This window comes from Choloepus didactylus, chromosome 3, assembly GCF_015220235.1.
Source record: "Choloepus didactylus isolate mChoDid1 chromosome 3, mChoDid1.pri, whole genome shotgun sequence".
NCBI classification, from domain to species: Eukaryota; Metazoa; Chordata; class Mammalia; order Pilosa; family Megalonychidae; genus Choloepus; species Choloepus didactylus.
In genome coordinates this window covers 215,720,949-215,743,030 of record NC_051309.1, presented here as the reverse complement: position 1 = coordinate 215,743,030, position 22,082 = coordinate 215,720,949, and the positions used below count along the sequence as shown (strand labels likewise).

The 22,082-nt window shown below is 34.9% G+C and overlaps 1 protein-coding gene across 9 annotated transcripts in view; it reads right to left on the bottom strand.

The window, feature by feature from the left end:
- WRN (WRN RecQ like helicase) overlaps positions 1–22,082 on the bottom strand; it is a 176,732-nt gene that overhangs the window by 106,818 nt on the left and 47,832 nt on the right. For 6 of the 9 annotated variants that reach the window (XM_037831309.1, XM_037831310.1, XM_037831311.1 and 3 more), the window contains 2 exons: positions 20,940–21,057; positions 3,013–3,127 (listed from right to left, as the gene is read on the bottom strand). In XM_037831309.1, coding sequence (XP_037687237.1) covers positions 3,013–3,127; positions 20,940–20,985 — 161 coding nt within the window. In that variant the 5' untranslated portion in view covers positions 20,986–21,057. Of the gene's footprint in view, positions 1–2,925; positions 3,128–10,339; positions 10,410–11,563; positions 11,716–13,049; positions 13,196–18,754; positions 18,868–20,939; positions 21,058–22,082 lie in introns of those variants that run through there. The other 3 variants (XM_037831313.1, XM_037831312.1, XM_037831315.1) reach the window with 2 other exon arrangements.

Genomic DNA, 22,082 nt, shown 5'->3' with positions numbered 1-22,082 from the left:
AGGAAAAAGGATAAAAATTTCTAGGACTCAATAATCCAATTGCTTCTAGTGTCTTAAGTGTTCACTCTATTTGAAAAAGATTGAAACTGTAAAATGTAGATGATGCATTATAGGTATGGTTTAAACAAGAACTCCAAACAGCAGGCTATTTTTAATGAAAAAGCCTTGCCATAAATCAAAAGATTGGGAACCATAAATACATTAATACGTTAAAAGAAAATTTTTATTATTCCATACTTTACCTAAATTTTTTAATTTACTGATCAATTTCTAGTCCTGACTACCCAGTAAGAGTGTTTATGCTATAATTAAAAAGCGATGCTGTTTTGCATCTCCAAAAATCTCAAAACTGGACACATCTTCATTAGTAGGCAAATAAAAGATGTGAGGAAATATGGAGAAAGATCCATATGAATAAATCTGAAATGAATTTCTTAACTCCTTAACTGCAGTTGCTAATGTATAACATTTTAACTAAGTGACTTCAAAATGGCTATAACTAAGTCTGGTTAACTGAGATGGAAAACCACTGCTACAGTAAAATGACTCACACTACTTATCTACTGAATATGGTGCTTATTAAAGCAATACTTAGGTACTGCATAAAAGCAGAAATTAGAGGGAATAGAGGGAGCATGATGGGCAGAGGTATATTTTACCTATTTAATTACTGCTATTGATTAGCTCTTCTAATTCCGTGGCATTTAAAATCAATACTTGGTAAAATCTGACATGCATTCTAAAGTTTTATATTGATGACGCAAATAAAAACTTGATCTTTCATGGGAATAAACTATCAAAAGTGCTGAGCTGTTTTGTGAGTTATTTCCACACTGAAAATAGCACCAATAACAGCACTCTGGGCTCCAACTTAAGTTAACAATGTCTACCTCAACACGAAATTACGAGCAAAATTAAATTCAAAACTACAAATTCACTAATTCTACACTCTAAAATTCTTCAACTCTTATAAAGAACACTTAACATTATACACAGCCATTCAAATATTGGAACTGCTTGCAAATACTTTAATTGGAAGAGATACATGATGGTTTAATTGTTAAATGCATGGGGAATGCTATAACCATACAGCCATGGCAAAAGTGGCACAGGTCAACTGACAAGACCATAAGGCCTCATTCATCTTGTACTAACATCAAAGAATGACACTTTTCACAGAAGATTACTAATATTTACTCTAAAAAACCCCAAAGTCTGCCCTACCATCTTCAAAAAGCCATAGTGCACTTTTGCGCTTCTTAGGATTGTTACTGTGCATGTTAGTAACCTGCAGACAGCCTTAGCACCCAGCAGTATGCCAAGTGCATAACAGAACCACAATGGATACGTACTGAAGTTAAATCAATTACTAAGCAGCACTGTGTAATACCAATATCTGTAGGGTCCACTGAAGCACAAAGCTGTTCCCTTCTGTAACAAAGTCAAACAACTATACTTTAAGAGTTCTTGTTTCTAATTTTTACAGTCTTGTCCACTCCTTCAAGGACTGCCAGCTGTCACTTCCTGCTCTTCTCATGTGCATGGCACCCCTCATTCATGTCTAGTTTTCACTTTTAGTCCACTATGAACACAGGATACGAGATATCCAAGCTTGTTAAACTATACCTACAAATGAAAAGCAAATACACTCTGAATGTGGCCTCATGGAGTCCACTGGGAGTACAGTAAATGAGCTTGAATACATGATAATGGAATGTATTTTGACTGCTTGGAGGCCTGTTTTGTTCCCTGTGGTTCTGAGGTGTATCTAGATAAGTTAGACTACTATACACACATTACAAAGAACATGAAATACAGATATGACTAGCTCTAGTTTGGACAGTGAAACTTTACAAGATTCATTGTCACTAAAAATGAATCCAGTACTCCCCATTCTCAAGTTTTAAAAAAACCTATTTAGCTTTGATATTATAAAGCAAAACATTAAGTATATGTAATTTATATGCAAAAGTTATTTGAATTACTAGAACAAAACTCTAAACAGCATATAAGAATCATGCAAAAGCTTCTTTCTTCTTTTGTGGAGACAAAAATGTAAAAATTAGTAAGAAATGGCTTTTACGGTACCCCTCTCCACTCCCCTTTAAAAGTTAGATCTTTCAGAAATTATCAAAGTTACATAAAAACTACTGCAACAAATTGCTAAGGGAAAAAACTCGAGCTGAATTTCTACAACATATTTCTAAATCTCTCAAACAAAATATAACACAAATCTTATCCCAAAAGAATGTTAACATTGCATTTTGTCAGTTAAATATTTTAATTCCAAGTAACTGCTCTGCATCTGTACTAGGTATTTTTTGCCTTGAAATTATATTGCCACACATTGTAATTGCTCACTGTTCAAGAGCGCTCCTGCTTTTAGAGATTTAACAGCCATTAAGGCAAGGGAGAAGCCTGGCTCCAAAAAGTTAGCTATGCAGCACCTACAGTCCAAACATATGATCTGTATAGAACATTTTATCCAAACATCTCAAATTATCTGGTGCTTTAGTTATAAAACCATATTTAAAATCTGAATGCCTTTTGTTCTAACAATCTACTAGTTAGGTAGAATTCTTACCTAAAATATTTTTCTTACACAAAATAAAGCTACTAAGTAGAAAGGCTGCCTTTATTGACAGATTTCAAGTAACCAAACCGTAAATTAAATGAAAGATGCTCATAAACGGAAAAAAATAACAATTTTAAATCTTTCATGTGTATTTATAAATTTCATTTTGTTTATACAAAAATATAATATAAATGTAATTCATATTATATTTCTTTGTTTCATGAAACTTCTACAAAGCAGACAGAAAGGCTTTAAACCTTTTGATGTACTATTTCATTATTGGAAAAATATATCTCAAACTTATACAACAGTCTGTATGGGTATACTCAAGCAAATTTGTATGAGTCTACCTTAATGAACGTCCATACTTCATATACAGGAAAATGCAATAAAAATAGACAGAACTGATTTTTTGAAAAAATCAGATAATATTTAACCTCTGTGGATTTTCCAATTTTCTGAAAGTGTCTGGAAGTTGCTTAGCCAGATCCATCATCTCCTCAGACATTGAAGTTAACTGTTTCTTCACATCACTAGGTAGTATTTCTTTCTCTGGAAAAACAAAAAAAAACAAAAAAACAAAATTAGTTTTTAAACCAAAAAGCAGAGATACTATTGAACTACTTCATAGGGCTGACATTTTCATTTTCTTTCCTTAAATGAATTCCAACAAAAAGATTTCCTTATCCTAACCCCAAACTACCTTAATCACTTTACATCCGTTTCAAAATTGGCTATTTAAATTCTAGAATAAATTCCAAATGTTCTGCATTCATACATATTACAACCTAGCAGTCATTGACCTAGGCAGAAGAAGGTAGAAATGAGAATCTGAATCCATCTGCACTATTTCAAAATCAGAAATCAATATACCACCACATGGGCTACTGCTTAATAAATACAATTTGATAATCTTGCCAACAGCCTTTATCATTTCCCTTCTTATATCAGTCATCACCAAAATGAAATGCAAGTATTTCTAATCAGTGATCATCTTCTAAACCCTCAATTTCATTCTGTCTGGTATATCATTTATCAACCCACACCCCCTGCCTTCCTTTACCAAACCCTTGCCCTGCCTGAAATGTCTTACTCTTCACAACCACTTGAAGCATATGCCATAGGGCTATACCACTGCTGCCATTATCTTGGGATCTGAAAATTGCATCCTTTCTCTCATTAAGGATTTTAGCACCTGGTTCACTCACTGTCTTTCCCTCCACCACTACTCCTGTGATCATTTCTAGTGACTTCAACATCTACACAGATGCTCCAACCAAAGGGGTGGCCTTTCAGTTCCTTAACCTCTCCATTTCCAACAATCTTTTCCTCAATTGACCTCAGCCCCCATTCCCATGGTCAAACCCTTGACCTCGTAATTACCAATAAAGTGACAACCTATAAACACAACCTACAAACTTCAATTATAAGCATCTATGCTCTGAACACCCACATGCTTTCTTTCTGGTATGCTTTCCCTAATATAACAATTCTTTGACACTTTCAGAACCAAATCTATTAATCCTACCACTTTTTTCTTATCCATTATCCTCTCCGTTCCCAATCCTCACCACATTATAGAAAGTATTCCTTGTATACATTCTTAACTCTTCTGCCTCCTTCCTCCTTCCATGGTACTTACCTGGCAAAACCCCAACCCTAATTAAACTCAGCATTTTTATCTACTTGATGCCTACACCCAAGAAGCTGAACATAGTTGAAAATAAAACACAACTATGATGACTCATTGCACATTAAAGTCATGATACACCTCAAATTGACCCTTGGTCCTTATTGTCAAGTCTTTCACATTTTCCACATCCCCACTCTCAAAGTGATTATTTCACATCTTTACCTTTCTTCTCAAGCTTCCAACACCTGCTTGCTCCTCTTTTTTTCTCAGGGAACAACTTCACCTCTTATTTCACTAATAAAATGGAAGCAATAAGAAGAGAACTACTCTATCTTCCTACTGGCCAATCTACTAATTAGGCTGTACTCATAGACTCTATATTCTCTTATTATAAAGGATTAATTATCCCTGCTTCTAAGGCCAACCCCTTCCATCTGTATACAGGATCCCATCTACTCTCTACCACTCTGGGACTTCACTCCTACAATTATCTTTTTTCTCTCCTACATTACAAAATTTTTCTTCTCTAGTGGACCATTCTCATGAGCATATATAGTCATACAGTTATCTCATTTCTTATCCTGAGCTACCCACTTCTCTCATCTTATTTACAGAAAAATTCCTCGAAAGAGTTGTCCAGACTATCTCAAATTTCTGGCTCCTATTTCCCTTAAGCCAACTCCAACTAAACTTTAATTCCCACCAGAACACAATGCTGCTTTTATAAAAGTTATCAGTGGCCTCCACACTGCCAAATCTAATTGCCAATGCTCATCAACCCATTCAAACTCTCAGAGGTATTTAAAACAGTTGGTAACTCCCTCCTACCTAAAACACTGCCTTCATCTGGCTTCTGAACACCATACCTCCTGTACTTCTTCCTTCCATTACCGTCCCTTCTCTGTCATCTGCTGCACTCTCATCTTCCTGCCCTCTAAATGTTGGTGTGCTCTTTGCTTCAATACTTAAGTCTTCTTTTGTTCTTCATTTGCTCACTCTCTGTTTTAATTCATCCACTCTCACTGCTTTAACCATCACTGATATGCTGATGATCCCCAAAGTTACATCTCCAACCTCAACCTTTCCCCTGAACTCCAGAATCACACACATCAACTATCTAAGATATCTTCAAGGACGTCAATAAGCATCTAAAATTTAGCATATCCGAAACTGAAATCATATCTTTCGCCCCCAAACCTGCCCTTCCCATAACTTTCTTCTGTAACAGACCCTGCCATTCACCCAGTTGATCAAGCCAAAAATCTTGGTCAGTCTCTCTCTCTCTAGCTATCACCCCTCCAGAGAATTCATCAGCAAATCTTTCATAATATGTACCTTTAAAATATATAACAACTCCACCAATTCTGACCAATCTACTGCCACCAGCTTAAACCAAATCTTGATCATCTCTTGCCCAGACTATTACAACAGCTTCCTAACCAGCTTCCTTTGCCTCAACTCTTGCCCTCTTACGGCAGCCAGAAAAAATTCTTTTGAAATAAACATTTAATCATGCCATTCTCCTGCTCCAATCCATCTAAGAGTTTCCCATCACAATTAAAACAAAATACAAAGTCAGATTCACAGCCTACAGGTCCTATGTGATCTGGCCCAAGCTACTTTTCTAGCATCATTTGTTACCACTCTTACCCTTACTCATTTCACTTCAGTTATACTCACCATTTTTCAAACAAGGCAAGCCTTCACTCCTCAGAAGCTTTGCACCTTCTTCCCTCTAAGCCTGCTATGCTCTTCCCTCAGATATCCATGTTGCTGGCTCCCTCGCTTCATTCAAATGAAATTAAGGGCTTGGTCTATTTCAGCAACTGGAACATTGCTTGACCCATAATAAATACTCAACAAATACCTGTAGTGTGAATAAATGAATATTCCCTTTCCAAATGAGCTTTTAAAAGTAAAAAAGTACATATGCTTTTTCACTTTCCTTAGATCTAATTTATTCCTCTATTCATGTTAACAATTTCCACCCACACAACTCCACTACTCCACTCTTGCTATGGTTACCAGTACCATCATATTACCAAAGCTGGCAGACCCTTTTCTATTTTAATAGCACTTGCGCCAAATAACAACTCTGTCCTCAAAAGACTCTTTTGTTACCCAGTACACCAAAGCTGCTCTAGTAAAGGTTACAAATGATTGTCACAATGCCATATATATTAATTCTAAGTCCTCAGTTTCTCAAACTTTCAAGAGAATGTTAAAAAGTTAAGTTTCTCCTACTTAAAGCACACTCTTCACTTAGCTTTCTGCATACCATATCTCCTGATTTCTTTTTATGCCTAGGGCAGGCAACTCCTATGGGGTCCCCTTCTCCAATCAAACATCAAACATTACGAGTTCCTCACGGCTTAGTCTTCTCACCCTCCCAAGACAGTCAAATCCACTCTATGGCCTCAATAACCATGTGTCAACAATTCCCAATTTTTTAATCCCCAACTCAAACTGTCCTCTGGGTGACAATGTGTATATCTGAGTGCCTACCTGCTGCCTCCACTTTGCTTTCTTACAGGCTTCTCTCCTCTGACATCTAAAACTGACATGACTACTCACGTCTAAATCTGCTCCTTCTCTTTAATGTTTTTCAGCCCTGCTGCTCATGCCAACAACTTAAAAGTGATCCTGGACACACAGTCTCTTGTCTGTCACATCCAATTCTGTGGATACAATACTAAATGTATTTTGAATCTCTCTACTTCTCTCCAGCATCAATATAACCAACCAAACAACCATCACCTCTCACTTGGATTACTGATACAGCCTCCTAAAAGGTCATTCCACTGTGATCCTTGCTCTTCTACAATCCACTTGCTACTCCACAGCACAAACTAGTTTTTAATGTAATCAATTTCCTTCCTCTGTCTAAAATTCTCAATAACTTCAATTGTGCACAGAAGAAGGTATAAACTCCCTAACATGACACATCTGCTTTCCTTTCTAATTCTCTTTATCACTCACCCTTTCATATTCCATAGTCCCACACTAAAATACATTCAATTGTCTATAAATACCATGATCTCTCTTACCTCTGAAACTACACACCTGACATTTTAACCTTATTCTTGGGCTAGCTCACTCTCTTTTTTTTTAAATTCAGTTTTATTGAGATATATTCACATATCATACACTCATCCACAGTGTACAATCAGTTGTTCACAACACATCATATAGTTGTGCTTCATCACCACAATCAATTTTTGAACATTTTCATTACACCAAAAAATAAAAAATGAAAATAATAAAAAGAATAAAAGTAAAAGTAAAAAAGAACACCTAAAACATCCCAACCCTCCCAAGTCCACCCTATTTTTCAATTAATTTGTGTCCCCATTTTTCTACTCATCTGTCCATACACTGGATAAAGGGAGTGGGAGCCACAAGGTTTTCACAATCACATGGTCACATCATGTAAGCTATATAGTTATACTATTATCTTCAAGAATCAAGGCTACAGGGTTGCAGTTCAACAGTTTCAGGTGTTTCCTCCTAAGCTATTACAATACACTAAAAACTACAAAGGGATATCCATACAGCACATAAGAATGCCCTCCAGAGTGACCTCTCCACTCCATTTGAGGTATCTCATCCACTGAAACTTCATTTTGTTTCATTTCTCTTCCCCTTTTTGATCAAGAAAACTTTCTCAATCCCACGATCTGGGCCCAAGCTCATCCCTAAGAGTCATATCCCATGTAGCCAGGGAGATTCACGCTTCTAGGAGTCATGTGCCACATAGAGGGGAGGGCAGTGAGTTCACTTGCAGAGTTGGCTTAGACAGAGGCCACATCTCAGCAACAAAAGAGGTTCTCTGGGGGTCACTCTTCGGTAAAATTATAAGTAGGTTTAGCCTCTCCTTTGCAGTAACAAGATTCATAAGGGAAAGCCCCAAGATCAAGGGCTTGGTCTATTAAACTGGTAGTCATCAATGCTTATGAAAATACAGGAATTCTCCAGGCAGGAAAGTTTAATATTTCCACATTTTTCCCCAGTTCCTCAGGGGGGCCCTACAAATACATTTTTATTCCCTGCCCAAATTACACTGGGATGAATTGGGGTTTCACACTAACCTGTACAAACCTATCAGATCTCACTTCATATTCTAAGTACCATGTAATTATGGTGTTTGAATAAATTGACTGTACAAGTTAAATTATTTGGTGTACTACAGAAAATTAGATACTGCACCAAATAAACATCTCTGCCCTTGGTCTCACACAGAAGTTAAGGTTTTAAAACCCAGTCAATATTGTCCTTTACCTTTTTGTTCTGTATCTTCCCCAAAACTGTAGGCTTCCCTCAAGAAACAGATCATGCCTCTTGTTCACTACTCTATCCCCACACTGTAAAGTGTTAAAAAATATTTAATGAATGAATAAATGCATATTAAGTTACTATATCATTTAGTGTTTATTAGGGAATAAGCTAGTATTTTAACAGTGATAAACAATGTGCAAATATCCTCTTATTTTCTGATTTTCTAACCCATTTTTTATCCTTTAATAAGAAGAAAAACATAGTTTGATAATACAAACCAGAGGATGAACATGGTCATTTCAAAATACCAGTCATGCATACACCACAGAAATTAGAGAATAGTTGAGGCTAGTACCTCTGGCTTAAAAACAGACAAAAAAGATTTTTTTAATGGTGATCCTAATTATAATTCACTGGGACCATACTCAAATTACTTCACTTCAGATGTCACAATATACTCACACAGATGATATAATGAAGGAAACAAAACATGATGGTCAAAGACTATAGCACTGCAAAGGCAGTCATACAGATAGATACCAGAACCTCCAATGCTGACTTGTAAAAATATGTCACTTCAATGAAAAATATCATAAACACATTACTCAGGAGCATTTTCATCAAGTATAACCTACAAGCAATTCTGCAAACCATGAAGTCAGAAAATCCGAATCCCCTCTGGTTATCTAAGCAGAATTAGGTGTAATATAACTGAAATCAAGTGTGGAAATCAACTTTGAGAACACAACTCACTGTAAGCTTGAAACTAAACATATTTTCCCAAACATAGTTGGTTAAGTTTCCAGACTAGACCACAAAATGTTGAATTTTAGCTCTGAGTTAAATAAGTTCTTATATAATGTTCCCCAAATCAGCTTCAAAAATGTATCATCTGTTTCAGCTGGTCAAGATAACTTCCAGCCACAGTACCTTTGGCCACAGAGTCCGCAGGCACTCCTCAGAAGTGGCTTTCCAGAGAGAGAGAATGAAAGTATAACGAATCTTCTATCTTAACACGTAAAGGAGGATCCTACCAGAGGATATGAATCCCTTCTAAATGACCATTATAAAGAATAGTATATGACTTTATATAAGGAGGTCAAGCCATCTTTTTAAGAATTGCCTAATTTGATTGCCATATCAACAAACACCATTCCTTAAAATCTCCAAGAGGGAGCTACAACAAGAACAGTAATAGCAACTACTAGGTGTTGTGAATATTTTGTGCCTATACGTGCTCACAACTATTCTACAAAGTGGATATTATGCTAGTATCCACATTCTGAACCTGGGGAACAGGTAAATCCCAGGTCACCCAGTTGGGGCCACCATGGTCCATGACTCCAAAGCTCGTGCTCTTCCACTACGTGGCTCCTACAACTACTGACCTAAGGAGACATCAGAGAAAGGCACTGAAGTTCAAAGAAGTGGTCATCCTTTCTTGGAGACCAAACAGCAGTTATCCAACTCTGAAGAAAATTTAGAACTGTAAACCAGGGTACTATAAAACAACTTATACACGTTAAGCATTCACAGCAAGGTTGTATAATACCCAGGCTGGGAGACAGCAGGTTTCATCACTGATGTTATCAGAGCCACAAAGCTCCAACTCTAGAAGTCAAATGAACAGCAATGCAACCAAGTGAAGAGAGTATATCCCACTCTGCCATAGGAATGTGCCTGAGACCCTAACCTTTGGCCAGACAGAGCTCACCCTATGGCAACACTGCTCAGACACTCAAGAAAGTGTAGTAATACTAAACATTTTGTACATGTGTGAATATGGTCTTTTTGAAGGCAAATGTCACAAAAGACCAAATTCACATTCTGTCTTTTTTTTTTAGATCATAACTTACCTTTATTTATAGGCAACATCTGTACAGCATCACCCAAAATTTCTAATTTTTGGTAAATGATAAGACCAGCCTACAGGGCAGAAAAACAAAAAGAGAATCCTAAAGGCAACCAAAATAAAACTATCCATGCCATCTTCAGAAAAATCCAAAAGACTGATTTCCAATTCACCCAAAAAGCTGAATTCATTCTATCATAGCATGCAAAGATCTACATGCTTTCATTTAATTACCATGCCAATTGTGTTAACTGAGAAAGTAAGCTGCCTAAGCCTTAAAGCAAAGTTTAAATTTTTACTTTTTAACACCCAATAGAATAAAGGAAGCATCCAAATCAAATAACCTATAAATGGACATTTAACAAAATAACACCAAGTATGGGAAATCTGTTCTGACAGATACCCACATTTCCCTATATTACATTAAATCAGCTGAGAATGTCAGTGAATGACAAGACTCCAGGTATTGTTAACAGGACAATCGTGTCAACTGGCTTTTCATGGAATATACCACAGAACTTGTGCTAGTTTTCAACAAGTTTTGTGATTTTTGAAACAGAACATAAAGGAAAATTATTAGCCTATTTCCTTGACCAAAAAATGAATATTTTTCTGGTTGCAAGCCAAAGGAGTTTCTATTCCTAAAAGTAGATGCAAAGAGGGAAACAAGACGTTCATCTACAAATAACTGCATGAATTAGGGGAAAAAGAAACCCATTAGGGTTTTATATGAAAATGAGCTCAAAGTTCACTATGTACAGATATGTTAAACATGAAAATGCAACTAAATACAGCAACAGCTAAATCGGCAGGCAATTTTTCTAAAGTTACACCACATTTTAAGGATAAAAATAGGAAGACCAGTCTCAATCTAGAAAATGTCTTGTAATTATTTTTATTCTGAAGTTGCTTACAATATCAAAAACATCATCAATAACATTTATGCTTGCTCAGCCTGGGGCTTTTAGGCTCATGTTTTCACAGAGTTAACATTTTCTTCCTACAAAATTGGACATTATTTTGGCTTCACCATAATGAACAATAACTAGCATTGAATGATCTGTGACTGGTACTTGCTAATTAATGTGTCACGAAGCTCTCAGTAAGCATTTTTAATGCCAACTGATTTAAAATATTTTAGCGTTGGTTGTGACACTAACATCATAAATTTTTTCTAAAAGGATTTATGAAAAGGTTATATAATAGACTAAAATCTTTAAGTACATACATAGGCATCTGTGGCTGCATACAGTTTCTGGTCCTCAGTGAGAGGGAAATTACCCCAATGGCTACAGCGGATAGACTTGTCTTTCAGAAGCTGTTACTGAAAGAGGTGCTTAACCAGACCATTGCAAGGCTCCAGGTCTCCGTACATCTCAGCTAAAGTAATAAAATATCAAACATAGTCTAAAATATGTCTTTCTATTTTCAGATGTTCCTAAATACTGCCAAATATCCATGCCACACAATAAACTGCAAACACTACCCAAAATATAACCAGAGATATCCCTCATTAAACTACTGTCACAAAAACTTCTTTTGCAGTCCACATTATAAGAATTTAATCCTGGAATTTCCGATGAGGGTATTAAAATTCTTTGACTGTAAAGCTATTGTTCATGGAAAAAGTTGAATAGGATAAAAGGCTTTCTACTTCCCAGCCAAATGAACAGCTGGCTAAATATGGGAATTTAATGTGACTACATAATAAAATATGTGAAATGTGAGTGATGGAAGTGATGGTCAAACTTCCACTAAGAATATTATACCACAAGAGCTGCATTATGCTATTCCTAACCAAAAAAAAAAAAAAAAAAGGTAAAGAGATGAACTTAAAATATAATATTTAAACATGCAAATATATGAAACAAAGTGAAACGATACCAAGAGTGGGGAGGTGGGGTTAAATAAATGGTATGCCAAGGTCAGTGGTTGGAACTGAAAGTTTTCATTACAGAGCACTCATTTGAAGCTCTTTGGTGTTACAAAAATCATCATAAAGCTAAATTTCCAAAAATCCAAACATTCAGATAGAAGAGACATTCTGTGAAACACAGCAAAAGTATCTGTTATGAAAAATACGTTAAGTATTTATTTCACCTTTTCATGGCAACATCTGTCAGCTCCACAAACTCTTCAATTTGATGGTCAAAGTCATGTAGAAGTTCTCACTGATCCCCTTCAATTCCTACACCTGCCTTTTTAATTGCTTCATTTTCAAGCAACATTTTAATCCCTGGGGAAAAACTATAAAATTTTATGTTATTTCAACAGGTTCAATCAAGTATGATGGATTTACTTTCTACTTCTTACACATTCAATGTTATATTTAAATTTGAGTCTATGTCAAATTTAAATTCAGAAACACATTCATCTTGAATATTCTTTTCTTACCTAGAGCAAAAGTCCTGATCAAAAAAACAAACAAAAAATTAATTTGTTTTTATTTCTGTTAACACTAACAGTGTATTCTCAACTTCAGTTCTCAGCTCTCTAACACAGGAATAATATCACTCCCACCTACCTGAAAGGGATGTTGTGAAAATTAAACAGAACAGGAAACATGAGTGAACCAGGTAGAATTTATAAATAAATAAATAAATGTAAGTCGAAGAAAGGTAATGAAAGAGCTTAATTTTATAAAATGGAAAACATTGACATAATATAATTATCAACCATTAAAAAAAAGATAAACAAAAAAAAGAGATACCAACCTGACATAGAAGAAATGTGAAACAAATAACATTTGCTCTCTGACACACACAACTGAATTAGTGCAACTCTGCCTAGTGTTCCTTTTTTGTATATTGGTGGCCATTCCATGTCAAATCCTATCACATCTCCATCAGATAGACTCATGCTAAAGGGGGAAAATGGTCTAAATTAATTGCATTAAAACTTCCACTTCTGCATATCTACAGACACTATTCAAAAAAGTTAAAATACAAGCCCAAACTGGTAGAAGATACCTGTGATACATGCAACCAATAAATAATAGTCAGAAAAGATGTTTAAAATCCTTGAAAAATCAGTAAGGAAAAAAAAAAAAACCAAGTCAAAAAATGGGAGGAAAAGTGAACACTCAATTCCCAAAAAGAAATAGTCAATAAATTCAAATAATATGTGAAGACACTAAATCTCACTAGAAATCAGAGGAATGCAAATTAAAATAAATCTACCATTTCACATCTCTCTGACTGGCAAAAATTAAAGCCTCACAAGGGCTGGAAGGATAATTATCAGTAGGACCATTCATATACTGATGAACATATAAATTGGTAGCAGCTTTTTGGAAAAAATTTTGACAATATCTAGTTGAAGACACATAAACTCTATGACCCAGCAACGTTTTCATTATTATACTGGAACTCTATATGTACATGAAGAGACAGACATGTTTAAAAATGTCCACTGCAACACTGTTCAGCCTTATCCATCTTTATGTTCCTTCCACCATCATCTCACACTCTGAATATCCATTCCCAGACACATTCCCCCAATTTCTGTCCGTAGAGATTGGAAAATCATGCAGTCTTTCTGAGTGTAGTGCACCCCCTTATGGGTCACACTTTGTGCCTCATCTGTAGGGGCCTGCTGGGACTTCACTCTAGTTAAGTCTGGAAGCAAAGAGGAGAGGTGAGGGTGGGTCCTGAGGAGAATCAGCAGTGTCTTACAAGTCGAATACCTTAGAAGTCGAATACTGTAATGTTGAGAAACATTACAGGTTTCTCAAGCAAAGCAGGGTGAATCCCTTCAGACAGGGGTAGAAGGGCTGCTTCCTCAGGAAGGCCAATATAGATTTATCTGGCAAAGCAGGGTTAACCTTCTCACATAGAGGTGAAAGGGCTGCTGCTACTGGCAAAGACTCAGCAGAATTTAGGGGTTTAATGACCCCCCAACTTCATTATGATCTGCTCATATGTCCCATTTCAATTTTTAGGATCCCATTCCTTCCTAGTCACTGCCCCTCACTTTAACAGCCGACATCCTGCAAGTTTGGATTCAGTTTGCATTGTATTCAGCTACTTGCTACAGGGTAACTTTTAAATGAATAACAGTCATTTCTAATATCTTTCAAGGATTATTACCTAAATTTTTGCACACTAAAACAGAGCCAATCACAACCATTATTTGATATTATTACCATCATCATCATCATCAGTATTTTTAAATATAAAGGTACATGGCCTGATACCAAATCCAGGCAATCACAAACAAAGACACCACAAAAACACTACAGACCAATATCCCTCATGAATACTTACAATAAATTTAACTAAGGAGGTGAGAGACTTGTACTCTGGAAACTACCGAACTGTTTGTAGTTTGAAAAAGATTAAGATGACCTATATAAATGGAAAGACATCCGCATGTTCATGGATTGGTTCACAATCTTAATATTATTAAGACTAGCAACACTACCCAAATTGATCTACACAGATTGAATACAATCCCTTTCAGAATCACAATGGTCTTTTTTGCAGAAATGGAAAAGCTAATCTCAAATTTACATGGACTCACTCTATGCCGCTCTTTGCTTCAGAGAAGATGGCAGCGCAAACCGCCCAAGTCGGTGCTGTTTGTACGTTGGGGTAACATTTGTCAATCACCCACGGCAGAAGCAGTTTTCAGAAAACTTGTAACTGATCAAAATATTTCAGATAATTGGAGGATAGACCAGTGCCGCAACATCCACTCATGAGATAGGAAGCCTCCTGATTATTGAGGGCAAAAGTGCATGAAGAAGCATGATATTCCTATGAATCACGTGGCCCAGCAGGTTAAAAAGAAGACTCTGCCACGTTTGATTATATACTATGCATGGATGAAAGCAATCTGAGAGATCTGAATAGAAAAGGTAGTGCAGTTAAAAACCGCAAAGCAAAAATTGAACTACTTGGGAGCTATGATCCACAAAATAACTTATTATTTAGGATCCCTATTATGGGAATGACTCTGACTTTGAGACTGTTTACCAGCAGTATGTCAGGTGCTGCAAAGCATTTTTGGAGAAATCACAGTAAAGCTGCATCCATTCATTGCTGAAGGCCAACAATGATTCACATCTTAAACAGTGATGTTCTAGGTTTTTCGGTCAATCAGTGTGTTAAAAGTGTAATGCTTCACAGCTCATGGACACAACTTTTTTTTCAATTGACTTATTGTTTTTTAACTTAAAAAATAATTGTAGATGGAAATCAATGTTGTGTTTGGCAGAAGAATTAATAAAAATCTTTGATTCAGACAGTTTATGGGGTACATTAAATGTTCTTAAACAAGTTGGACCACTTATCTTGCCCCATTTACAAAAACAGTGGAGCAAACAAAACAGTAGAACCACAAAATACTATGTTGTGTGTGTGTTTTATAACAATCATTTCTTTCCAGTGTTTAACCTTACGGTACTAATCCAGTGACAGCTAGCATTCTAATATGCTTAATAACTAATTAAAACATCACTTTCAGGCCCAAGTCAATACCTGAGCCCTATGAGACTTTTAAATAATCTACCTCTTTATTAAGTAGATATGTGTAACTTGATGGACAGATGTCCTCTATTCACCTATACTACCTCTCTTTTTACCCCAGAGCATCTTACTGAATTAGAAACCCCTAGTCATAGGGCTTCCTAATCTTGATTGGAAGTATTTTGATTCACACATGCCCAGAGTGCACACTTGAATGTTAGAAGGATAGGAAAGAAAAATGATTTATGGTATGGAGTAAATCTTTAGCATTATTCTTAATTTTTGTTTATCTACTTTAATTCATGAGGAAGTCCATTTTTTGCTCCCATTTGGACCACCTTGACTCTGAAAATTGATATCCAGAAAGGACACTGTATGCTATTTCATCTTATGCTCACTTTTGACAAATGTGTCTGTTTTATATGCACGTATAACCCAAATGTCAAATATTACATACTGGTTTAGATGGGAAAAATAGTTTAAAAAGTTGAAAAAAGAGATTTCTGTTATGTTGAAGTCCTTAAATAATGTGTTGTGTTCTTTTATCACTGTTTCATTTATAGGAGAATATAGGTAATTTCTGTGTACTTTGAGATAACTGTAATTTCAAATTCATTTGGATATATATACAGAGAAGGTTGTTTTCAAAATAAACTGGGGAGTATAAAAATATAATTATAAAAAAATTTATATGGAATTGCAAGGAACCACAATAGCCAAACAGAACTGGAAAAAGGAGGATAAAGTTAGAGGATTCAAACTTCCTGAATTTCAAAATTTACTGAAAGCTACAGTAATCAAAACAGTGTGATACTGGCATAAGGACAGATATAAAACCAATGGAACAGAGTTGAGTCTATTAAAATAAAATCATACATTTATGGCCAACTGATTTTCAACAAAGGTGCCAAGTTCACTTAATGGGAAAGAAGAGTCTCTTCAACAAATGGTGTTGGAACAACCATGTACTCACATGCAAAAAAATGAAGTTGACACCTTACCTCACACTACATAAAAAATTAACTCAAAATGAATCAACAGTACACACATGTTCACAGCAGCACTATTCACAATAGCCAAAGGTGGAAATAGCACAAAGATTCATCAATGGATTAATTAATAAACCAATTATGTTGTAGATATACAATGGAATATAATTCAGTCACTAAAAGAAATGAAGTACTGGTAAATGCTACAACATGGATGAACCTCAAAAATATTATGCTAACTGAAAGAAGCCAGACACACAAAAATCACACTTTATATGAAATATCCAGAATAGGTAAAATCATTGAGACAGAAAGCAGATTGGTGATTACCAGCAACTGGAGAGAAGGGCTTTGGGGAAAAAACTGCTTAACAAGTATGGGTTTTCTTTTGGGCTGATGAAAATGTTTTGGAAACAGATAGAGGTGTGGCTGCATAACATTGTGAATGTACTAAATGCCACTTAATTGTTTACTTCAAAATGATAATTTTCTGTTACAGTAGTCTCACTTCAATACTCAATCAATAATTTAAAAATTAAAAACTTATCAGTGACCTGAATAAGACCCCAAAACTACACAATTCTAAAAGAAAACACAGAAATAAATTTTCATGGCCATGAATATGGCAATGGATTCTTAAGTATGATACCAAAGCATGAGCAATTAAAGAAAAAATAAATTGGACTTCATCAAAACAAAAACCTTTTGTGCATAATAGGACATTGTCAAGAAAGTGAAAAGACAACAACAGAATGGGAAAAAACATCCATTCAAAAAATGGTCAAAGAACTTGAAAGAAACATTTCTCCAGAGAAGATATACAAATGGCCAACAAGTACATGAAAAGATGCTCAACATCATTAGCCATTAGGGAAATGCATATCAAAATCACAATAAAGTACTTCTCCATACCCACAATGAAGGCCATTATTTTAAGTGTTTGCAAGGGTGTAGAGAAATTGGAACCCTTGCACATTATAGACAGGAATGTAAAATGGCACAAACGCTGTGGAAAACAGTTTGGCAATTCCTCAAAAAGTCAAACACAGATTATCATATAACCCAACAATTCCAATCCTAGCTATATACACCCAAAAGAAATGAAACAGTTGTTTAAACAAAAACTCATAGCAGCATTATTCACAATAGCCAAAAGATGGAAACAATCCAAATGTGTCCATCAACTGATACAACGATAAACAAACTAGGGTTATATACATATAATAGAGTATTATTCAGCCATAAAAAGGAATAAAGTACTGATACATGCTACAATGTAGATGAATCACAAACAACATTATGCTGAGTGATAGAAGCCAGACACAAAAGATCACATATTGCATAATTCCATTTAGATGAAATATCCAGAAAAGGTAAATCCATAGACACAGAAAGCAGATTTTTGGCTGCCAGGAGCTGGGGAGAGGGGAGAATAGGGAATGACTGCTCAGTGGATATAGCGTTTTCTCATGGGGTGATGAAAATGTTTTGGAAGTAGATAGAAGTAGTAGTTGCACAACACTGTACATGTACTAAATGCCACTGAACTGTAAACTTTAAATGGTGAATTTCATTATACGAATTTCACCTTTATAAGATAAATTAATAAATAAAAAATATATGAAGTTGCATTTTGAGTTGAATAATTCTTGCCTTTGCTCTTAAATTGGTAAAATAAATACAAACATAGTTTTATATATAACATCTTTAAGTACTGGATACCAAAAAATTAACTAAAGTAACAGAATGACTTATGACTGACAAGCAAGTACACTGCAAATTTAATTTAGTGATTTTATTTAAGTTTTTATTTTAGAAGTAGAAGTAGATGTTATCACTGGTATTCTATCTATTGAACATACCTCGAGGACACAATGCAGTATACTTACAAATATTACCATAAATAGTGGTTATTCTTTAAGGGTCCAAATTCAAATGATACTAAAAAATTCAATTTCTTACCTAATATCTTCTGATAGGAAAGAGCAATCACTAGCTTCATAACTGTACACAATGGATCCAGTGAATTCTAAAAAGGGGAGGTCATCTTCAAAAACACTCTTCTGAATAGATGTCTTGAGTTAAATAAAATTCAGAAAAGAAACTAATAAAGTTCACATTAAAACATACACTGAAGTATTCAAATTACAGTTTTCAGTTTTATCAACTAATATTTTATAGAGTAATGAAGCCACATAACAATGCAACAAATAAAGATAAAATCATCCCATTGTAAAATTATTCTTCCTAACTGGTTTATTTTCAAACTTCTAATCCTATTTTCAGAAAGGCATTTATTTTGCTAATAAAAATAATTACATTAGGATTTTTGATGAAATGATGCCTTAAAATGCTTAAACTCAACTAAAATTTATCCATAGAAATACTCTTAAAGACTATTGTCCCTTCTATCACATAAACAGAAAAGTCAAAAATCTAGAAAAATTAAATGGAATTTCATTATTCATTCTTAAATATACAGGATATTTTTAGGGGCATTATAATAAACTTCACTATAAAGAGTAAATAGGCAAAGCACTAACCACACTTACATGTGAGATTAAATATCAAATCTTAAGCGCTAAGAGAAGTCAACTCTCAATTTCTCATACATGTAATTACAGAGTATGTTTTATTTTCAAATATATTAGTACCTTATTTAAGTATATAAATTGTTGTCATCTACAAAATACATCTTTTCCAGGCCTAAAAATTTTAAGTGACCCCTGACAAGTGATTTAGTCCGCTACATTAAAATCATCCAATGCTGCCCGGAAGGAAAAAAGGGAGATTAAATGATCTGGGGAAATAAGCTACAACATACAATTCTTAGTACTAGAAAGAACCTTAGAGATCATATTGCCAGCAGTTCCCAATGTGTATTATACAAAACATCAGACTAAGAAAATGGATGCTCTGAGAAGAGAAGGTTCCACAATAAATTCAGTTTTGGAAATTATTGTCCCTGTGGAAGATTCTCACTACACAATACTATAGACATTCTGTATTAAAGAAACTTAACTTTGTTTAACACACTTAACTTCATCCAACAAACAAACAAAAAGGATCCCCTTTCAAGAGGCTAAACCTACTTATAATTGTGCCTAAGAGTCTCCCCCTGAGTATCTCTTTGTTGCCCAGATGGGGCCCTCTCTCCACTACACGGGATCTGTCACCCAGGGGTGTAAATCTCCCTGGCAACGCAGGATATGACTCCTGGGGATGAATTTGGACTCGACATCATGGGATTGAGAACATCTTCTTGACCAAAAGGGGGATGCGAAATGAAACAAAATCAAGAGATTCCAAATGGAGTCTAGAGGTCACTCTGGTGGGCATTCTTATGCACTATACAGACAACACTTTTTAGGTTTTAATGCATTGGAATAGCTAAAAGTAAACACCTGAAACCATTAAACTGCAACCCAGTAGCCTTGACGTTGATTGTATAGCAATTTAGCTTATAAGAGGTGACGGTGATTGTGAAAGCCTTACGGATCACATTCCCTTTATCCAGTGTATGGATGGATGAGTAGAAAAATAGGGACCAAAAACTAACTGAAAAATAGGGGGAAGGGGAGTGTTTTGGGTGTTCTTTTTTACTTTTATTTTTTATTCTTATTTTCACTTTTTCTGGCACAAGGAAAATGTTAAAAAATATAGATTGGGGTGATGAATGCACAACTATATGATGATACCATGAACAACTGATTATATACTTTGGATGACTGCATGGTATGTGAATATATCTCAATAAAATTTTATTTAAAAAAAGGATCCCCTTTTAATCCTAATACCTATTAATACCTATAGAACACACTTTGACTTGTTTGACTTGATGTCTTGTTCCAACCCCTCCATCTTATGATGAAACTGATACCTACATGACTTTTTCCAGGTTATCATGCACCCTAGAACTTACTAAACTAACAAAAGTACTCATTAAAAAAAGTACTATATTACATTAGAACAAAACAATTATGATATGTCAATATCCATTCAATGACTACTTTCTGGTTTATTCACACAACAGCAATTATAACCTCAATAATGACGTGAAATTTGCAAGTGAAGGTTGGCTCATTGTACAGTCAAATTTAAATGACATTTCCAACCTGAATAAGTAATTGATGAACAAGATACATACCTTTCTTTCTTCTACAGCACGAATCTGATTCTGCACAGACATCCATTCAGGAAGTTTCCGCTGCTGTGGAGTTGTTTTCAAATTTTTTTCATTCATTTTTTCATTTAAAATACCCTAGCTGTAAATGAAAAAATGAATGATTTTGAAAGAAAATATAACAATCTTTGAAGGATAACTTACATAGATGCCCTATCTATATGACTGAAAAATCAAATACACATATTTTAAATAACTTATGGCATCTAGATCCAAGTATGTGTTAGAAGGGGTGGAATCGCAAAAGAAAAAGAAACAGGTACAATATGCTAGATCTAATAACTATACCTCTAGTTTTTCATGCTTTAAAAAAATAGTGAACCAGTTTAATTGAGTTCAAAGGTTCTAATAGAATTGAAATTCTATTATTGTATGATTTTCATTCCTTCAAAGAATAACCTTTATCTCATTAACAACAAGAATTCTTAGGTGTACAAATTGTTAAGAATTTTTCCACATCTTTCACTTTCTACACACTTATCATCTGCCCAAGATCTAAGTAAACTCAATAAAGAGACTATTATATTCGTTCACAAGTCTACTTGAATACAGATGAATTTTGAAGACAGATAACAGCTTTTCTATATAAATGAGGTTTTATTACACTCTTGGCCTAGTAACTGTAAAAGTTACCCTAAGAATAAGTTGCTTAAAAGATTTTTTGTAATTATGTTACTAGCTTTGAGAGCTCTCATCATCAATGAAAACCAAACTTCAAGTATGGTTATGAAAAAAACAATGAAGAGAATCATGACATACATGTGTTAATGGCAAAACAACCCACATCCTCATGTGACCTAATGAAAAAGCCTCAAGTTTTTACCTATTACTCATATTTCTTTGTTTGAATTGCACCTGACGATTCTCATGGTGAAATATAATGTTACTGTGAAACAATCACAGCAACTGTTGATGAGTTAGAGATAATCTGTTATATTTGATAGTTAATATAATCTGAAAGAAGTAAACAATATCCAGCAAGTGTCCATTTTAACTGCTCATTTTCCTGAGCATGAAACCAAAACTGAGAATGATAATTTATAGAACAAAAAAAATGTTTAAGATTACTTTACCAAACTTAAAATCTTCCATATAGAACAAACTCTA